At 42.6% G+C, this 20300-nt stretch overlaps 1 protein-coding gene across 1 annotated transcript in view; it reads left to right on the forward strand.

The window, feature by feature from the left end:
- LOC112228029 (cadherin-6-like) overlaps positions 1–20300 on the forward strand; it is an 85194-nt gene that overhangs the window by 54079 nt on the left and 10815 nt on the right. The window contains exons 3-6 of the mRNA XM_024393149.2: positions 12802–13096; positions 14727–14846; positions 16527–16694; positions 18329–18516. Coding sequence (XP_024248917.1) covers positions 12802–13096; positions 14727–14846; positions 16527–16694; positions 18329–18516 — 771 coding nt within the window. The remainder of the gene's footprint in view (positions 1–12801; positions 13097–14726; positions 14847–16526; positions 16695–18328; positions 18517–20300) is intronic.

Genomic DNA, 20300 nt, shown 5'->3' on the forward strand with positions numbered 1-20300 from the left:
GCTTCAAGAATTAGTTACCTAGAATGCATTTCAATTAACAGGTGTGCCTTGTTAAAAGTTAATTTGTGGAAATTATTTCCTTTTAAATGCGTTTGAGCCAATCAATTGTGTTGTGACAAGGTAGGGGTGGTGTACAGAAGATTGCCCTATTTGGTATTAGATCAAGACCATATTAAATAAGCAAAGAGAAACAACATTCCATCATTACTTTAAGGCATGAAGGTCAGTCAACACTGAAAATGTCAAGAACTTCAAAAGTTCTCCTAAGTTCAGTCGCATGAGGACCGCCACAGGAAAGGAAGACCCAGAGTTACCTCTGCTGCAGAGGATAAGTTCTTTAGAGTTAACTGAACCTCAGAATTTGCAGCCCAAGAAAATGCTTCACAGAGTTCAAGTAACAGACTCATCTCAACATCAACATTTCAGAGGAGACTGCATGAATCCGGCCTTCATGGTCAAATTGCTGCAAAGAAACCACTTTAAAAGACACCAATAAGAATAAACACGAGCCAAGAAACACTAGCATTGGACATTAGACAGGTGGAAATTTGTCCTTTGGTCTGATGACTCCAAATTTGACCGCCGTGTCTTTGTGAGACGCAGAGTAGGTGAAAGGATGATGGGGGAGGAGGTGTGATGGTGTGGGGGTGGGTGCTTTGGTAGTGACACTGTCGGTGATTTAGCATGGCTAACACAGTATTCTGCAGTGATACGCCATCCCATCTGGTTTGCGCTTTGTGGGACTATCTTTTATTTTTCAACAAGACAATGACATAGTTTTGATGACTTTACTAATATTCTACAATGCAGAAAATAGTACAAAACATCTTGAAAATCCCTTGAATGAGTAGGTAGGTGTCACAGTTTGTTTTGTTATATTGTTCAGTGTTTCTAGGTATTTAATAAAGAAGAATTGTTATGCATATTTTCCCTTTTGTGTTTGTGGGTTCTTGGTCTGCACCTTGTTTGTTTTGTTATATTGTTCAGTGTTTCTTGAAGAATGTATGCATACCACGCTGATGGACATGACAGACAGTAGGTGTGTCCAATCTTTTGACTTGTACTGTGTATATATATTATTATATATATATATATTTTTTTACAATTTGTCATTTTTGTTCTAAACCCACTGCCCGCAAGTCGTTGTGACGTCATCAAGTTCACCACCCCCATCCCGACCCAGTCCATTGTTTGGTTGCACCTGTTTATCTGCCTTTTACAGAGCTCGTAAGGTCTCCCAGTCTGCCATGTACGGAGATTAAGTGACCAGTATCCAAACATGAGATGCGTTGACTTGTCGGGTGAGTGTAGCAAGCTACCCGGTTTAAATATCAACAGTATATCAACAGTAGACTCTAAAAACATGCTGGGTTAAAAACACCCCAGAACTGGGTAAATAGAGGACAGAACACATGTTGGCGTTGCTTTCAGATAGTTATTTTTGGACACCAATGAGAGTAAATGTCATTCTGTTTTTTTTATTATAAGAAAAAATATTTCACCTTTATTTAACTAGGTAGGCCAGTTGAGAACAAGTTCTCATTTACAACTGCGACCTGGCCATGATAAAGCAAAGCAGTGCGACACAAACAGCACAGAGTTACACTTGGGATAAACAAACATACAGTCAATAACACAATAGAAAACCTATATACAGTGTGTGCAAATGTAGTACGATTAGAGAGGTAAGGCAATAAATAGGCCATAGTGGCAAAATAATTGCAATTTAGCAATTAAACACTGGGGGAAAAAAACTATATGGGGGTGAGGTAGTTGGGTGGGTATTTACAGATGGGCTGTGTACAGGTGCCATGATCGGTAAGCTGCTCTGACAGCTGATGCTTAAAGTTAGTGAGGGAGAAATAAATCTCCAACTTCAATGATTTTTGCAATTCGTTCCAGTCATTGGCAACAGAGAACTGGAAAGAAAGGCGGCCAAAGGGGGAGTTGGCTTTGGGGATGACCAGTGAAATATACCTGCTGGAGCACATGCTACGGGTGGGTCCTACTATGACGACCAGTGACCTGAGATAAGGCAGTGCTTTACTGATCACCAGAGGAATAGAGGAGTAGGATACGGGTACGTTTAAAGGCTATAAGAACTGGTCGGGGACAAAGAATAAGAGGAGCAGATTTCTGGGCATGGTAAAATAGATTTGGGGCATAATTTACTGACTATGGTAGGTTGTGAGTTTAGTGGAGGTAAACCTAGGCGTTGAGTGACGATGAGAGGTTTCATTCTCTGGAAGCACTAGTTAAGCCTGGTGAGGTCTCTGCATGTGTGTGTGGTGGGTCAAAAGAGCGGTACTGAGGGCTCTACAGTGACATAAAACAATAAGAACTAGCGAAGACTGCAGTAGACAAGGCGATGAATGGGCAGAGAGGGTCAATTAGGTATATACAGGACCTTAGTTCGAGGCTGGCGCCGACAGGTAAACAAAATGAGTCCAGGGAGCATCAGCTGTGTAGCCGAGTGATCATAGGGTCAAAAGAGCAGCAATAGGTGAGTCAGGATGCCATTCGGTAGTCACTACTACGCTAGGCGAGCAGGGGACACAGCATTCAGAAAAGCTAGCGGGCCGGGGCTAAGTAGATGGTTCTTCGGCGACATCGTATCAGAATAGCCTGTTAAGACCACATTGGGCGATCACGTCAGTAGTCCAGTCGTGATGGATCGGCGGGGCTCCACATCGACAATAAATGGTCCAGGCTGGCTGGTGACCGAGAAAAATTTGAAGACTGCTACCCGTGGCTAACAAAGATTAGTAGCTAGTTAGCTGGCTAGAGCCTGATGGAAGTTCCAGATATAAGGAATAGAAATAGCAGATCTGTACCACATTGGGTGAGGAGGGTTGCAGGAAAGTATATTTAGTTCGTATATAGAAAGTGAGATTAAGATGTATAAGACCTACTATTTACACGGGATAAGACAAACACACACATCCTACTGCTACGCCATCTTGGAGAGCAAAAATGTTCTCTTGTAATGTTAACAAATGTTAAGGTAGATCACTGACACTTTTGTACTTAAAGAGATTCTCCGTTAGTTTGTATAGTTCTGTAGCGCTCACGAGCCAAAAGTGGTACACGAAAATTGCGTACTACATCATATACAGTGGTTCCTCCTATAAAAGCTGCGCCATACTGCGGCACACCCTGCATGCTGTTGCAGCATTCTGTGGCATGTCATTTAATTCTCAGCCATTTATTCTGTTACTGCAAGTTATTGCTAGTTTGACCACCAGAGGGCATCTTTGAGAAGCATTTGATTGTATTCCGTATTGGCATAAGCAAATTTAAAACCAGAAATTAAAACGTTTTTTTGTAATAACATAGTATATGGGATTGATTTTAAGAAATTTGGCTTCATTCATTTGATTAATATTATGGTGTTTCCATTCAGAGAAATTGTCCGTTTGTAAATTCAGACCGTTTCGTTCTCGTAGAGCAGACTGGACGTTCGGGCCGAGGAGTAGGGTTGATTTAAGCGCTCTGGGCTTACAACGGCAGTCAAGCACCCAGGGTAACGTTGGTTAGCTACTTCCACACACAAAAGAGACCACTCTGACCATTTTACTTGCCCTAGCAGAGATGGTAAGTCCGTTTTCATGTTAACCAGAGTGTTGGTGACTGTAAATGTGCTGCTGGAAACAATTGAATTATGCTTTTTATCCGACGTTTGCTGACACCGGCCATTTTAGTGCATTTTTCACCCTGCCAGCTCCTATTAGTTCTATTGTGCACTGTGGCACCAACTCACCTTCCGAACACTCTATTCCCAGCTCATTGTTCAACGTCACAATGCCTGCTCACGTTGTTTTTTTAGTTAAAATGTAAACAACAAAAATAATATTGGAACTCTGCGGTCTTCCCATTGTTTCCTATGGGTGAAATATACGCATGTCTGTCTTGCCAAATATCTCGCAATGTGTATATTTAGATTTTTTTTCAAATCACGTGTAACCGATAGCTAGTTAGCGGGGTGCGCGCTAATAGCGTTTCAATCGGTGATGTCACTCTCTCTGAGACCTTGAAGTAGTTGTCCGCCTTGCTCTGCAAGGGCTGCTGCTTTTGTGGAGCGATGGGAAACAATGCTTTGAGGGGGACTGTTATCTATGTGTGCAGATGGTCCCTGGTTCAAGCCTAGTTAGGGGCGAGGAGAGGGACGGAGGCAAAACTGTTACACGGGCACCATTTTAATCAGAAGAATCTCCTCTTTGTAATTATGTAAGTCTGGGCAGCGAGCTTTTTTTTCTTCTTTTCTTCCCCCCTACTTTTTCATTACGCAGACATAAGCACAGTTGACACCATCGAGATGCAGATGTTTACTTTCTACACAAATGGTTTTTGTCCAACAAACAGATTGTAGTGGTGAAATAAAAGAGATACATTTTTTATGGAATTCTAAGCATCACTTCAGTCAAAACAGGCTCTGCGAATGTTCGATTCCATTAATGGGCTCGCGCTAGTGTTCCAGTCTTTCAGCCTTGGGTGAATTTTGACGAGTTCTATTGTCCAGGCTATAGACAGCCAGGGCCAATTTACGAAAGCACCCAAATGTCAATTGAGAAAGTACAACGACTATACCATTTAGCTAAGCTAAGAATGACGATAGTTAGTTAGTTAGTTAATATGACGATAGTTAGTTATAGTTAATATACTGGCAAGTTTGATGTATAACTACTAACGTTAGGTAGCTAGCTAACATACCGGTACATACTGCTATTATATGCTATGTGGTTCGTAAGGACAGCGTAGCTAACAAATTGTCAGCCAACATAACGTGTAAGGTAACTTATTCGAAAAGTCATTACTTTATTACATTGAGTAGTAAGCTACCCCTTAGTTATCTGGTCTGTGATAGGGGGTTCACACTTAGCCCAGCTATTAGTGTATTAAGTAAAGGTTGAATAGTCTATTGTTCAGCTATTAGCACCCCTCCCCAACTTGCAACAAATTGCTGTTCCCATCTCATTCCTTTCCCTCTTCCACGCATCATCATTCTGCTCCTGAGTGGCTCGCTTGCGGAAGTGCTGGCAGGATATGGCAGCATCGTCGGTTGTGCGTCAAGAATTCTGCATACAGTAGCGCGTTTGTATGAAGGTGTGGTTATTCACAGAAATTGTTATATGCTATGGAGGTACATTTGTCTTTTTGTCGAGAGCAAAAACTTCTTTTTTTTTTTTTCAATCATAAATAATTTTTCTGAAAGCAACTTTTTTCCAACACAAAGGAAGTCAAAGCGGACACCTACGAAGATGGCATCTCAGGTAAGCAGCACTGGGCTGTATATCCTAAAAATCTGCTGCTTTAGATTGAACAGTCACATCTCAGTTATTGTTTTCATATCTATAAAAAAGAAGCTGTTTTCTTTACTTTCAGAGAGCGAGCTGACCAAGGGGTCGAAAATGTAGATATTGACACATGTTCACTGTCCGAGGAACAGGCCACGGAAGCTTTATTGCTGGCAAAAGTGCCCATAACCAGAGGTAATTAAACTGTTATGTTTTCTTTTTCTCTGTCTATGCCTGTCTTGTGGTACATGGAACCTGTCTCACATGCATTAATTTAAAAAACCTTAAGATGTCAGCTGCTATTTTTCAGATTTACACCACATAAACACAGCCATTTTCACTGAACTATAATTTTCCCTGGGTGTTAGCCTTTCAATAACCAAGTGGTGAGACACACAGCCCTCTATATGTAAATGTTTCCGGCACACTCCGATTTGTCTGCATCACATACTGTATCTTCTATTGACATGATCTTCTATTGTTTGTCCTCCTGTGTCTGTTTTTCAGCATAAAGTTCTCTGTAGCCAATTAGTGTGGACACCAGGTGAGACCACACACACACACACAATAACAGTCTCTCTTCTTCACTTCATCCCCTCTCCCCCTTCTCCCTAAATCCTCTAGGTTATATCAGCTGTTTTGGTGAACCCCTCCTGCATCTGAACTGGCTGACACAGAGGGCACAGCATGATCATAGGTGAGATGTCACTTGGTCAGGTCAACAGGAAGTATTATTATAGAGATGTTTTACATTGAAATACAGACATCGATGTAGTAGTCCCGGAGTTAATGATCCAAGGTCAGTTTTGCATTTTACCTCCTGATTTAAGATGGGGGAAAAACAAGGCTTAATCATGCTCTCTCTCTATCTATTTGTCACTCGTCTGCAGGTATGTGTTGATGTGAGAGGAAGCCAGTCCTATCATCGCCACCTCACCCGCTCTTAAGATAACCTTCGGGCCAACTAGGGGCTCAAGGCTGGTTAGGAGACACCGCAATGGTGATGAACTGAGAGAATATTAGGGTAGCACTGTAATTCATGAATCATTTGCTGTCTCCCGCTGTTCTTACCTATTTCCCTTTCTGTCTTCTACACCTCTCCCCACCTCGTTTTTCTTCCTAGTTTTATAATGCACACCATATGTGCATTGAAGTACAGATTCAACTTGTATTTATAATATTACAATTATCATAATTATAATGCATTTATGTATTTGTAACACCTGGATAATGAACTTCATTCAATAAAGCGTTTCACATTCTTCACTGGTTGAAATTAAGTACCTCATTGAAATAATATCCTTTGTCCTGTTACAATGTGTAATCATTGATGTCCCAGGAGCAGGAGTGGTAAACATTGTTGACGTGTATAGTTGTAATACATACATGCAGACACAGCATCATTCAAATAATGGAGTTTGATATGACTGAAAAAGAATGTCTCAGAGAGCCGCACCTTTATTTGCCAGGGAAGAGTACATGATCAGTGAATATATTCAATGTACAGGCTACAATGTTGGAATCTCATGCATGGTAATAACTACAGAACATGTGTATATAGGACTTGCATCCTTGGCGCAATAAAGTTATTATATTCTACTCTATCCATAGGCTTCATTAATGCCATTCAGACTTGAAGTTGATACAACTATGATAGCTGAGGTTCATAGATAGGTTCTAAACTAATATTCATACCAAATGTTTTAGGGTCCATGCACAGATCGGCTATATACTGTAGCTAGCTACACATCCATATGCATAGTTATTTTTATCCTCCACTACACAATCAACAAGTAAATAGTTAGCTAGCTATGTTACTGGAGCTGCATCAATTTGCAGTAAATGCTTTAGCTAGCTAGATTCTTTACATCCACTGTTTCACAAGACGACAGCCTGTTTTGCTGCTTTTCTCAGGAGTCCCTAAAACATTAAACCACACGAATTACAAATTCATTGTCCTAACACTAGCTAGCTGGCTAATGATAGCTAGTCAACTTGCTAAATAGAGATTTTCGTAAATTAACTTTATGACAAAAGAATATGCACAAATGTTTGTCTTTACATTAACTAACATATTCCTCTCAATTGTAAATGTTTTGCTTGACTCGTTATGACGTTATAACAACTTACATCTGGTTCCACTATAATGTTTTGTCAGCCATCTTTGTTGAAGCACGCCACAAGGCAAGGGTGGCTCGCGCCAAAATACTTCATTGGAACCACTCGATATGATTGGTCATAAAAAACCTTGGGACCCAAATGCATAATGAGTGCTCTATCTCCCCCTTGTGGTAATCTGGAGCAATGAAGCCATGACACTGGGTACCTCTAAGTCGCGCGGTGCAAGTTCGCATCTTCTAAAGGAGGAACCACTGTACGTGCAGATATGTGCACCACGTCATTGTTCTCTCATGCTCATCTGTGCATGATGTCGCTTTCAAACTAGGGATTTCGTCGCTAACTGAGGTACTACAGTAATTCTACTCATAGATTATGCATGTGTAACAGTATAATTTTGTCCGTACCCTGGGCTCGAACCAGGGACTCTCTGCACACATCAACTACTGACACCCACGAAGCATCGTTACCCATCGCACCACAAAAGCCACGGCCCTTGCAGAGCAAGGGGAACCACTACTTCAAGTCTCAGAGCGAGTGACGTCACCGATTGAAATGCTATTAGCGCGCACCACCGCTAACTAGCTAGCCATTTCACATCGGTTACACATGTATGAACTACACATCCAGCCCAAATTGGAATGTTTATAAAAATACTTAGTAGTTGTCAGTATTCTGGAGCATGTCTTAAATGAGGCTTACACAAGTTGAGTTCCTCAAGTGCCTATGTGTATCCCAATTATGAAATAGTTACCACTTTGTTATGTTATTTAAATAATCATGTTATTGATTGTATAAGTCAATATTTGCCCTAGTCCACTGCATATGGGATAGTGTGCCATTTGGGACACACTTAGACTATTTGGCGGTAGACTGTAGGGCTAAAAGGGTAACTGGCTGGTTGACCTAAGGGCCTCGTCTAAAACGATACATATTGTATACCCTATAGCTCTGTGATACTCAAATGGCAGCTAAATATGTCTGGACCACCATGTCATTTTCTGTGCTAATGATATACATTCATTTAAAATAAAAACATCTACAATATTCCTGCTCCTAATATGCAGAATTGAGGTAAAATCGCATGTGATATCATTATTTTTAGGAATGTATTGATTATTATTATTATTATTACACTTAAAATGTTAGGATTTATGGATCTTGAGGAGTTGGTTAATGTTGCCTTTCAAAACTACTGTCTCATGACCTCTTTATTGTGTGTAATAAAATTGAATAATTCTTAATCTAATAGAGTATGGGTGACCTACAGAACAGAAACTCGCTCCACAAAATACCAAAGCTCTCCTGTAGCACTAGTACTGGAGCATCTTCCTTGTGTGCTTCCCAAATTACACACTAAAGAAGTTCACTAAATAGGGAATAGGGTGCCATTTAGGACACATTCCTCCTTTGCTTTATTTCATTATGATTTGATATCATGGTGGACGGAGGAGAAAGGGCTCTGCATCAATGTGTGGAGGTATCCTGGTGGCCATGATCAATGCTTTCTTCCCCCTGGTGAGTCTTTTATTGAATTTTCAAGATAAATTTATCAGGAGCCATTGTGGATCCACGTCTGGCTGACAGATTGATTTTCGGGAGAGGTTTTTCTCCTAATTTGAGTAGCAGGGACCCGGGTGGGCGGCTGTAAATTCACTTCTACCATAGAAAGGGGTAGGGTGGGTGACTAGAAGAGGAGGGAGACGGAGGGATCACAAACCTTAGTGCAGTAAGCAGGAGAGGAGAGCAGGGGTTCGATACACTGAGCTGGCTGTGTAATATCCTTCAGGGGAATGAAGGAATGATGCTGAACCCCTCAAAACCAAAAGAGCAGACCCCGAGCGCTCACTCTGTCCATACAAACAAGATTGGACGGAATATGTCACACTGTCTGTCTATTGGTGGCAGGTAGCCTAGCGGTTAAGAGCGTTGTGCCAGTAATCAAAAGGTTGCTGGTTTGAATCCCCAAGCGGACTATGTGAAAAATCTGTTGATGTGACCTTAAGCAAGGCACTTAACCCTAATTGCTCCTTTAAGTTGCTCTGGATATGTGTCTGCTAAATTACTTAAATGTATCTCATTGGGAGAGGATCAAGAAGATAACCAGTCAGATGCACAACTGAATGCATTCAACTGAAATGTGCCCTTCTACCTTTTAATCCAACTCCTCTGAATCAGAGAGGTGTGGGGGCTGCCTTAATCAACGTACACAAAGTTGTTGTTGGGGGTTAACTGCCTTGCTCAGGACAAAAACACAGACTTTTCACCTTGCCAGCTCAGGGATCTGAACAACCAACCTTCTGGTTACTGGCCCAACACACTTAACCACTCAGCTACCTGCCACACCAGAGGGGAGGTACATGGTCAGCACAACATAACCACAAATATAGACAGTCAGTAGCTAGCTTCTCCCAACTTGGTTACATAGGTGGAAAACACAACGATCATATCTTTCAGTGTTTACAACAAATACAGAAATGTTAAAGATGCTAAACTTAAAAGGCAGCCATTTTGCTTCCACAGCTTTGTTTTCACACAGAACACAATGAATTAATTATATAAACCCTTCCAGCACCTGAAGTAAAAAGCCATTCATATTTTAGGGAGAGAGGGAGTTAGGAGTAGGGTGCATACTGTCTTCGTCCCAAATGGTGCCCTATTTCTTATGTAGTGCATTACTTTCGACCAGGGCCCACAGACCCATAGGGCTCTGATCAAAAGTAGTGCACTGCATAGGGAATAGGGTGCAATTTGGGACACATTCATACTGTTGAGGTGCTCATCCACCTGATTGAATTTACTGACTGCACAATCTAACATACTCCATCTGTCCAGCACCAGAAGCTAGCAAGTCACACACCACATTATGTGACCGGATTCAGGATCGTAGGCTTTTGATGCTATTTCCTACTTCAAAGTAGGGCTTTTTGAAAAAAAATATTGTGTTCTTTAACATAAGAACTTTCATATGCCTTAATTACAAGCTGGTCTGGGGCCCGTAAATATGAATAAATGAGCTATGTAGGAAGAAAGGAAGGGTCCATGATTGGCTGAGATAATTGAGGGGCATAATAGAGACTACACTAGGTTCCTGGAGTATCCTTTAGTGGTTCTTCAAATTGAAACTGTAGAAGAACCCCTATAAGTTCTTCAAAGAACCCATTAAACAGTTTAATTTTTTAACTACCCCCCCCTCCCCTATTTTTTTTATTATTATTAATAATAATAAGGATAACAATAACACAATATTGTAAATGTCAGTGTTTATGATTTTCAGTGTCAAAGCAGGGGGAAAAAAATCTAAATATGAGGTAAACTCCCAGCAGAGCCCCAAGTCCAACTGGTATATCCTCTGGTATGTTAATGTTGATGTTCTCCATATCCATAGCAATGATTTTGCAGTGCATGGGGATCGGACAGGTTTCCTGTTATATTCATCAGGTGTAGGAAGGGTCTGTGAATCCAATAAATAGTCATTATACAGATGTTTAACAAACATGCACACAACAGTATTCATACCTTGTTTTTTTTTGTAAATGTGAATGGGGGAAAAAAAACGTTTTTTATAATGGTGTTCATACACATACCTTGTCCATAATGTAGGGATTTTCATTGAAGAGGTTACATGTGATCTGCATAACAAACCAATACCCATTGGCAATCCTTTGTATGCCTTCTCGTCTGTATACGTGTAGAGACGGACACAAAAATGAGCATATCAGTCATCTGCACCCAATACAGCTAGCCTTCAACATATTCTTATAGCTGTAAGGGATCTTGTCCTCCTCTTCTGAGGAGGAGAAGCGAGAAGGATCGGAGGACCAAAACGCAGTGTGGTAAGTGTCCGTAATGTTTATTTTAAAACATAAACTGAACACTATGAAAGACAAATACACTCGCATTAACGGGACTCTCAGACCTTGAGAAAACAGATTCTCTGGTGTAATGAAACCAATATTTAATTCTTTGGCCTGAATGCCAAGCATCATGTCAGGAGGAAACCTGGCAACTTTCCTACGGTGAAGAATGGTGTTGGCAGCATCATGCTGTTGGAATGTTTTTCAGCATCAGGGACTGGGAGACTAGTCAGGATCAAGGGAAAGATGAACGGAGCAAAGTACAGAGAGATGCTTGATGATAACCTGCTCCAGAGCACTCAGGACCTCAGACTGGGGCAAAGGTTCACCTTCCAACAGGACATCGACCCTAAGCACACAGCCAAGACATCACAGGAGTGACTTTGGGACAAGTCTCTGAATGTCCTTGAGTGGCCCAGCCAGACTTAAACCCGATCGAACATCTCTGGAGAGACCAGAAAATAGCTGTACAGTAACAACCCCATCTAACCTGACAGAGCTTGAGAGGATCTGCAAAGAAGAATGGAATAAACTCCCCAAATACATGTGTGCCAAGCTTGTAGCGTCATACCGAAGAACACTCGAGACTGTAATTGCTGCCAAAGGTTCTTCAACAAAGTACTGAGTAAAGGCTCTGAATGCTTATGTAAATGTGATATTTCAGTAGATTCAGTAGAAAATGGAATCCATTTTAGAATAAGGCTGTAATGTAACAAAATGTGGAAAAAGTCAGGGGGTCTGAATACTTTCTGAATGCACTAAAATATAAATAATAAAGGAGGGGAACAGCAGGAGGAAAGAGAGGAAGGACAAGTTTTGTGTCCCAAGTAGTACACTATTGGCTATACCATATAGTGCACTACTTTTGACCAGATATATGGGCCCTGGAAGTGCACTGTATAGGGAATACAGTGCAATTCAGGACGCAGACAAGATTTTGATGAGTTCCCAGACATGAATATGTTGAGGAGATTTTGTGGCTGAATTAAAATGTCAGAGCAAGCTAAGCTGTTGTTCATGCAGACAGAAACAGGCCACATCAGGAGAGTGGGCAAATAGTGGAGTAGAGAGGAGATTGATAGGAGAGGAGATGATTGAAGAAAAGAAGAAGTGAAAATATCACGTCATATTTCTACAGCATGTTAGAGAAATCTGATCTCGGAGTTAGTAAGAACAGACATAGGACACACTGGTCACACTCAACCTGATTACATTTCTATGAAACTATAATTATTTCTACAAATGGCATAGGAAATTGGGGACAACACAAATGTCTTAAATCAAACATCTAAAGAGTCATTTTAGAAAAAATATGTAAATGGTCAGGATATCGTTCTGTCATAGTTAGATTATTTGTCTTCAAATCATTTGCAATCAGTCACGAGCACAGAGTGGCATAGACTATTGAAGTTTCTTTGTCCCAAGAGGAGTCCAATAATTGAAATGTACATATTCACTGCAAATCCTTTGTATTGAGATTGAGTGCCATTGTGAACTGACTCCGCCCCCTTTGTTTCTCATTACTCTTACAGCTCCACTCAGACGGGGACCGGGGTGACGGTAGCATACGATACGTCCTGACCGGTGATGGAGCCGGTAGTCTGTTCATCATCGATGAGAACTCTGGGGATATCCATGCCACTAAGAGATTGGACCGGGAGGAGAAGGCCTACTACACGCTCCGGGCCAAGGCCGTCAACAGAATCACTAACACCTCTCTAGAGGGAGAGTCAGAGTTTATCATCAAGATTCATGACATTAACGACAATGAGCCCAAGTTTACCAAGGACCCTTACTTCACAGAGGTACCTGAGATGTCCCCACTGGGTGCGTATGAACAACCTACACCCTGACCCTTAATTCACACACATACCAAATATGTAACCTCTTGGTACGTATGACAGAAGTAGGCTACAGCCCTACATCCCATCTCACTCACTCCTTACCACAGACACCTACCAGGGCAGAAGTGGTTGAAATGTTTCTGGTTGTCAAGTCATAACCATGTCATCCAGTTTTGCCCTGTGTGTAACTGTAACTCATAGCCTGACCGACCATTGTTAAACAGGTCCACAGTTAAGCTGATAGCCTGGACATCATTATAGAAGAGGGGGATCTCATGCAGTCAGTGGTAATAATATATGCCATACTTGTATATGCAATGGATTGCAGGATTAGAAGGCTTATGTGTGAGACGAGCCAAAGTTGTTACAAACAAATTCCTATCCTGTTGGATCAATGAGGGCTTTATCAATCATAATAATGAGAGGAAAGATTGTCCACATCCACAAATAGCACCCTATTCCCTATGCAGTGCACTACATTTGAGCAGGGCTCATAGGGAAAAGGTTGCCATTTGGGGTGAATAAATTGAGTCGTTAAATGCGAATGATTACAGGCCATTAACTGTTTTATTACAGCCAAACAAACTAAGTGAAGCGGCCCAATGATGCTGATTATATTATATATTTGAGCTAATCTTATGAATACTCTGTCCAGTTATCAATTGCAACACATTAAAAACTCTGTTTTTGCCTGGCGTATGTCAATAATGTAGTTGGAATTCAAGACGATTAATCATGCAGTTCAGATATTAGGTAGTCTTGGGTATGTGAAGTATACACTTAACACTAAATAGTCACATAACACCGACAAGTGACAAACTGTTAGCCTGTTTACAAACTCTAAGTAAGAAAAGCAGTTGCCCATAGCCACAAGTGAGGTGTGCCTTGAAAGAGGGCCTGTTCTGGACCGGCCTTTGTAGTGCAATTGACTGGACACTTTGTCCTGTGAACTACTGAGCATTCCCTCTTCAGAAAGCAAAGTGGTATCATCAAAGAAATTAGCTTGCACTTTATTTATTAAATTAAGAGGATAAAGAGAAAAGTAACTTTCCGATGTTTGTGCAGCAATGTAAAGCGCCCCACTAGTTTCACCCGTGCAGACCTCACGTTGGCACTGAATTAGAAGTTTCCGTTGGTCACGATTCCAATGTCATTTGCACAATTCTATATTTATGTTCACTGCCATTAAATAGTTCCACTCAATTAATTATTCTTATGCATTTAACGAGTCAACACTGGGCCCCACTAGGCATCGCTGGGAGGTACTATTTGACAAACACTTCTCCCCTTTGTTCTGTTGAAATATCATTCTCCGCCTCTTTGATAAGGAAAATGGATCACAGCCGTTGCCTTAGATCAGATATATGGTTGTTAGACACTCGAGATACATAAATAGTTTTTTTAGGGGTTTGCAGACAGCAGAGCTGCTTGGGGGGGTCATTTGTGACGCCACCAAAGACTTCAGTTCAGCCCAGTTCACTTTATTGGCCTTATTCAGGAAGTTGTCTTGAATCTTGTGTTATTGAGTGCTCCCCAACGCCCTCCGACTCCATTCCATGTGTATAACTTTGCTCACCTCTTTTTTTTCTCCTCCTCCTTCTTTCCTTCCCCAGGCACGGTGGTGATGCAGGTGACCGCTACAGACGCTGATGACCCTACATATGGTAACAGTGCCAGGGTGGTCTACAGCATCCTGCAAGGACAGCCATACTTCTCTGTAGAGCCCAACACTGGTCAGTGTTAACAGACACTGTCTTTTTTTTTTTTTACCCCATTTTCTCCCCAATTTCGTGGTATCCAATTGTTTAGTAGCTACTATCTTGTCTCATCGCTACAACTCCCATACGGGCTCGGGAGAGATGAAGGTTGAAAGTCATGCGTCCTCCGATACACAAGAAGCACTGCTTCTTAACACAGCGCGCATCAGACCCGGAAGCCAGCCGCACCAATGTGTCAGAGGAAAAACCGTGCACCTGGCAACCTTGGTTAGCCCGCCACAGGAGTCGCGCGATGAGACAAGGATATCCCTACCGGCCAACCCCTCCCTAACCCAGACGACGCTAGGCCAATTGTGCGTCGCCCCACGGACCCGGCCAGTTAAGACAGAGCCTGGGCGCGAGTCTCTGGTGGTACAGGTGGCGCTGCAGTACAGCGCCCTTAACCACTGCGCCACACAGCCCCAGACCCTGTCTTTTTGATTTTCTGTAGACAGAAAGGAGAATTAGGGTCAGTTACAATGCAAATACAGAGTTCTATAATATTTACCCTCTACAGTCTATCTGTGGCGCAAGGGAGCAAAGTTCCCAGGGAAGTATATACAAGGTGCCATTAACCTGCCTCACTGAAGATTCAACTAACACCTGAATGGAACCCAAATTCATACTGCGAGTGAACCAGGAATTGGAGGCTCTGTATGTGTGTGTGTGTGCGTGTGTGCGTGTGCGTTCACCGCGGCTATTAACTCCCGTGTCAGACTGAAGAGACATGACAGAAAAGAAGGACAGAATCTCCGCCAGCCGCCGCTTTTCGATCCCACTGCTCCGTCACCACTGCTATATTTAATCATTTGTAATGTGTGCTTTGGAATGGATCCCAAATGTGTTCTTTGCGTGAACAAAAGGGAAATGGCGACCCCCAAAAAATATATTTGCCGTTTTAATCGCAGGATTAACAGTAATGTGGTTTATGCCAGATGTGCCATGTAAACTGACATCCCCCCCCCTACACAAAGGCAGGCTTGGACATCATAAGCATGATTCGCTCTCTCGCTCTGTGTGACTGTGAGGAGAATAGGAATAAGAGTGAATGAGGGAGAGTAGCAAAACACGAGAGAGGGAGTGGGACAGATAAAAATATAGAAAGAAGAGAGAGACAGAGAGAGAGAGAGAGAGAGAGAGATAAAAGAGAGAGAGTGAGATTAAGAAAGAATAGAGGGAGAACGAGAGAGAGAGAGAGAGAAGAAAGATAAAGAGAGAGAAAGATAGTGTAGAGAGATGTATTCAGAGTGTACTGGTGTATACATACAGTACACACACATACTGTGTATCTATGTATTGTTCCCCCTCAGAACTACTTGAATGGACTAGCATGTTTTTCAGTTGCTAGCTGTCCATCAGCGAGTGAGATACACACACTCCTCTGTGTCTCCCTCCTCCCTTGCTGCCACATCCTAAGTGATGAAAGAGCAGGATGAGAGTTTTATACCCCTGCGTTCACCGTGCGTTTCACCAACGCTGCTCAGAACTAGGTTTGAATGATGTGCACCATCAACCCTCACATCCCCTATTGTTTGATATTCAATTAATTTCCTCTTTGGAAAAAGTGTTAGTGCTATAAATATCTATATCGATCAGAAGTATCTAGTCTTGCATCACTTTGATCGTCTGTCCTGACTGTCTGTCCTTCACATTCAGGTGTGATCAAGACAGCCCTGCCTAACATGGACAGGGAGACCAAGGAGAACTATGTGGTTGTGATCCAGGCTAAAGACATGGCTGGACAGATGGGTGGGTTATCAGGGACCACCACAGTCAGCATTACCCTCTCTGATGTCAATGACAACCCACCACGCTTCCCAAAGAGTGAGTATAGTGCACAAAAACAGACAGATGTGTGTATGCACATGCACTCACTCACACACACACACATAAGCACACACAAACGCGCACATGCGCTCATCCACGCACGCACGCACGCACACACACACACACACACATCAGTCCCCTGAATATAAAACTCAGTTCACTATACAGGCTTGTGCCAACAAGGCAGCCTCCATCTGGTGGCAATTTCAAAATGAATGTGGATTATTGCAGCAAGTATTACTGTGCTGCTGTGGCGTGTGTGTGTGTGTGTGTGTGTGTGTGGCAGTGCCGCTCTCTTGAAGGCTTGGCATAATTAAATGTAGAGCCATATGAGAGAGTGAAGGGTCCTGCACAGTGCATCAGATCGGCCTGCTAATCCCTATTAAATGAAAAGAGTTCACTGTGGGTTTTATCTTCTTCACTCTTTCTCTGTCGCTCTCTCTTTATCTCTAACTCTATCACTTTCATTCTCTTTCTCTCTGTCATTCTCCATCTCTTTCTCTTGCTCTCTCTAACGCTCTCAATGTCACCGTGTGTGGCTCCGCTACTGTCCTTTGTTTCTCGTGTTTCTACTCCTTCCTCGTCCTCGCTTTCAGTGTTTCTTTTTTGCCATTCATCTTTTTCTCATACACTCCTCTCCCACTTTCCTTCCATCTTCTCTCACACATTGTCTCCTGTCCCTCTCTTTCCCTTGCTCTCTCCCTTTCTGGTGCATCTGGTGAATTGCAAAGGCAGCTGCATCAGATTGACAGATTACTGGTGTCATTTTGTTTCCCCTCAGTAACAGCAGTGTGTGTGTGTGTGTGTGTGTGTGCTTCTGTGTCTCTGTGTTTATCTCTGTGTGTTTGCGTGTGTGTGTGTGGGCGTGTTACACTCGGTTAGAATCAACGCGCACAAGCCAAACAGCTCTTCACGTGACAAAACTCACACAAACGTAGAAACCCTGACTCCGTTTATCACCCTCTACAACAGGGAGACAAACACTGTCCCTGCACCTAACCTCAATGGACAGAACAAGAAGGGAGTGTGATATGTGTGTGTGTGGTTTTACTATCCATGTGGAGACCATAATTCCTCACAAGGATAGTTATGGTTAGGGGTTAAGGTTAGGGTTAAGGAAAATAGGATTTTGAATGGGAATTAATTGTTTGTTCCCTACAACGATAGTAAAACAAAAATGTCTGAGTCTGTGTGTGTGCCCATGCCTTTGTGTGTGCGCGTGTGTGTGTGTGTGTGTGTACACTTGCGTGCCTGCATGCAAGATGTGTGTGTGGGACCTGCCGACTCAGGCGTTGTCCAGAATGATGTCAGCATGTTTTATGAGGGTGTCAGTGGTGTTTGTATATGCAGCCCATGTGTATAGCAGGTCCATCCCTCTGCAGACCAGACCAGCTATTTATTGAAGCATATGAGATACAGTGGGGTGCTCAAGCTGGCAGACAGGGACGCATCAATTTATCTGGCTCAAACCAGGAAATCATCTGGTGAAAATAAAGTTAAATAAATAAATGATGCAAGATTGATTGATCTTGGCTTTGAAGATGTACAGTATTTAAAAGTATAGTTTAGTTTAGGGGTTGATCCATGTTCTACAGATGGAAAAAGCGAACGTGCGCATTTCTTTCCTCCAGGTCTGTATGAGTTCAAAGCTCCCGAGTCGACAGAACCGGGCTCGACAGTGGCCGTGCTGCGAGCTACGGACGCTGACATCGGCAGGAACGCTGAGATGAACTACCGAATCACCAGCAGCGACGGCCCCTCCATGTTTGACATCTCAACCAATAGGAGCACACAGGATGGTGTCATCACCCTCAGGAAGGTCAGTGAATGGCTGGATTCCAAATCTACCACTACCCTTGTCCCTAGTCCCTATTCCTTCGCTCCTAATCCCTAGGTCACTCCTTCAGTATGGCTGGATTCCAAATCACTCCTAGTCCCTTGTTAATGGGGCATTCGTCCCTACTCCCTAGGTGTTATCACACTCAGAAAGTTCAGTATGGCTGGATTCGAAATTGAACCGTAACCCCTATAAACACTAGATCAAGGTTTCCCAAACTCGATCCTCGGGGCCCCAAGGGGTGCACGTTTTTGTTTTTACCCTAGCACTACACAACTGATTCAAATAATCAATGAATCCTCAAGCTTTGATAACTTGATTCAGCTGTGTAGTGTTCGGGCAAAAACCAAGACGTGCACCCCTTGGAGAGAGTTTGGGAAACACTGCGCTAGACTGTACGACTGTCCACACTTGTTCAAAATGTTTGCATTCCAAATCAACCCCTAACCAGTACTCCCTAGGGCCCTAAAAGTATCTGGTAGATTTAAGTGATATGGTAACAGCTTCACCTTGCTTTTTGAAAGGGTGGATTTTGCCACATTGCTATCCAGTCATGTCAGATTGTACATTCACATGCTCAGATAGGATGCATTCTTAGTCACGGTTTCTGAGTGCAGATCAGATTGATGCTGGGTATTTATTTCACCAGAACCAGCCAGTAGTCCTCTGGGTGCTCTGAGCTATAGTATGTTTTGATGTATTAAACAGAATCAGATTGTTGCTTTATCAAACGCCCTCTTATCCTCTAGTGTGGCTTTAAATCGATCACGCCACTTCCACCAGGTCGTCATTGAGTGGAGGGAGGAGATGTAATTGCCTTCTGCTGATGCTACCGTTGTAATGATATTGGAGGGATCTCGGCTCGCTCTCTCTCGCTCTGTGTGTATGTGCGGGCGTGTGCATGTGCGTGTGTACAGGGTCTGGTCTACAGCCGAGCCTACTTTAATTAAATGGCTCATCTAGGTAAAAGGGCATGCCATTTCTCCTGTACCACTAGCACTGTCACCAAACAACACATGCTCATGTTGACATCATTAAACCCCTGTCTTGAGGAAAAGCCAAGCAAGGACAAAAAAATAATTCAACGATTTATTGAGTATGAAGGGTCATATCAAATGTCTGTATTTGTTTGATATCAAGTTCGGTACAGGCAGACAGTGGCCAGTTGAAAGCTCATTGGCATTGAAAAACCTGCAGTGATGCAAGTGCGCACACACACACACACACACACACACACACACACACCTACCTCTCTGGTTAAATGACTGCATTTGATTTGGCAGTAGCTCCCTCACAGCTAAAGGCACACGTCAGATGTGTTCTTTCCAAAGAGCGGTTGGTGTGATGACACTCTTAAAGATGAAGCACAGAGCCAGAGGTTTCATCCCATGGCTAGTGTTTCCATAGCATAGACCAATCATTTCCTTTCAAAGCCATGAAGGGAATAATAATAATAATAATAATACATGGTATTTATATAATGGACCCAAAGTCGCTTAGAAGCAAACAAGTGCCCACTTCAGGAGAAAGGAGAGATTATTGGGGTTCACACACAAGAAGAGGAGAGAGCTTTAAACCTTTTTTACACCACGTACCTGAGTAAATTTACTCAAGACAGAATATAATGCTAATTGTGTGGCGCTCATATTTGTCCTATTTTCACACGCGCATGTGTGAATTGGAAACGTATTTTTGCATATCCCAACTCTCCCGATACACCCTCGGAGAGTGGGGTCACTGCCAGGGGCTGCCGTTATCAAATCAAA

Source organism: Oncorhynchus tshawytscha, linkage group LG29 (genome assembly GCF_018296145.1).
Source record: "Oncorhynchus tshawytscha isolate Ot180627B linkage group LG29, Otsh_v2.0, whole genome shotgun sequence".
NCBI classification, from domain to species: Eukaryota; Metazoa; Chordata; class Actinopteri; order Salmoniformes; family Salmonidae; genus Oncorhynchus; species Oncorhynchus tshawytscha.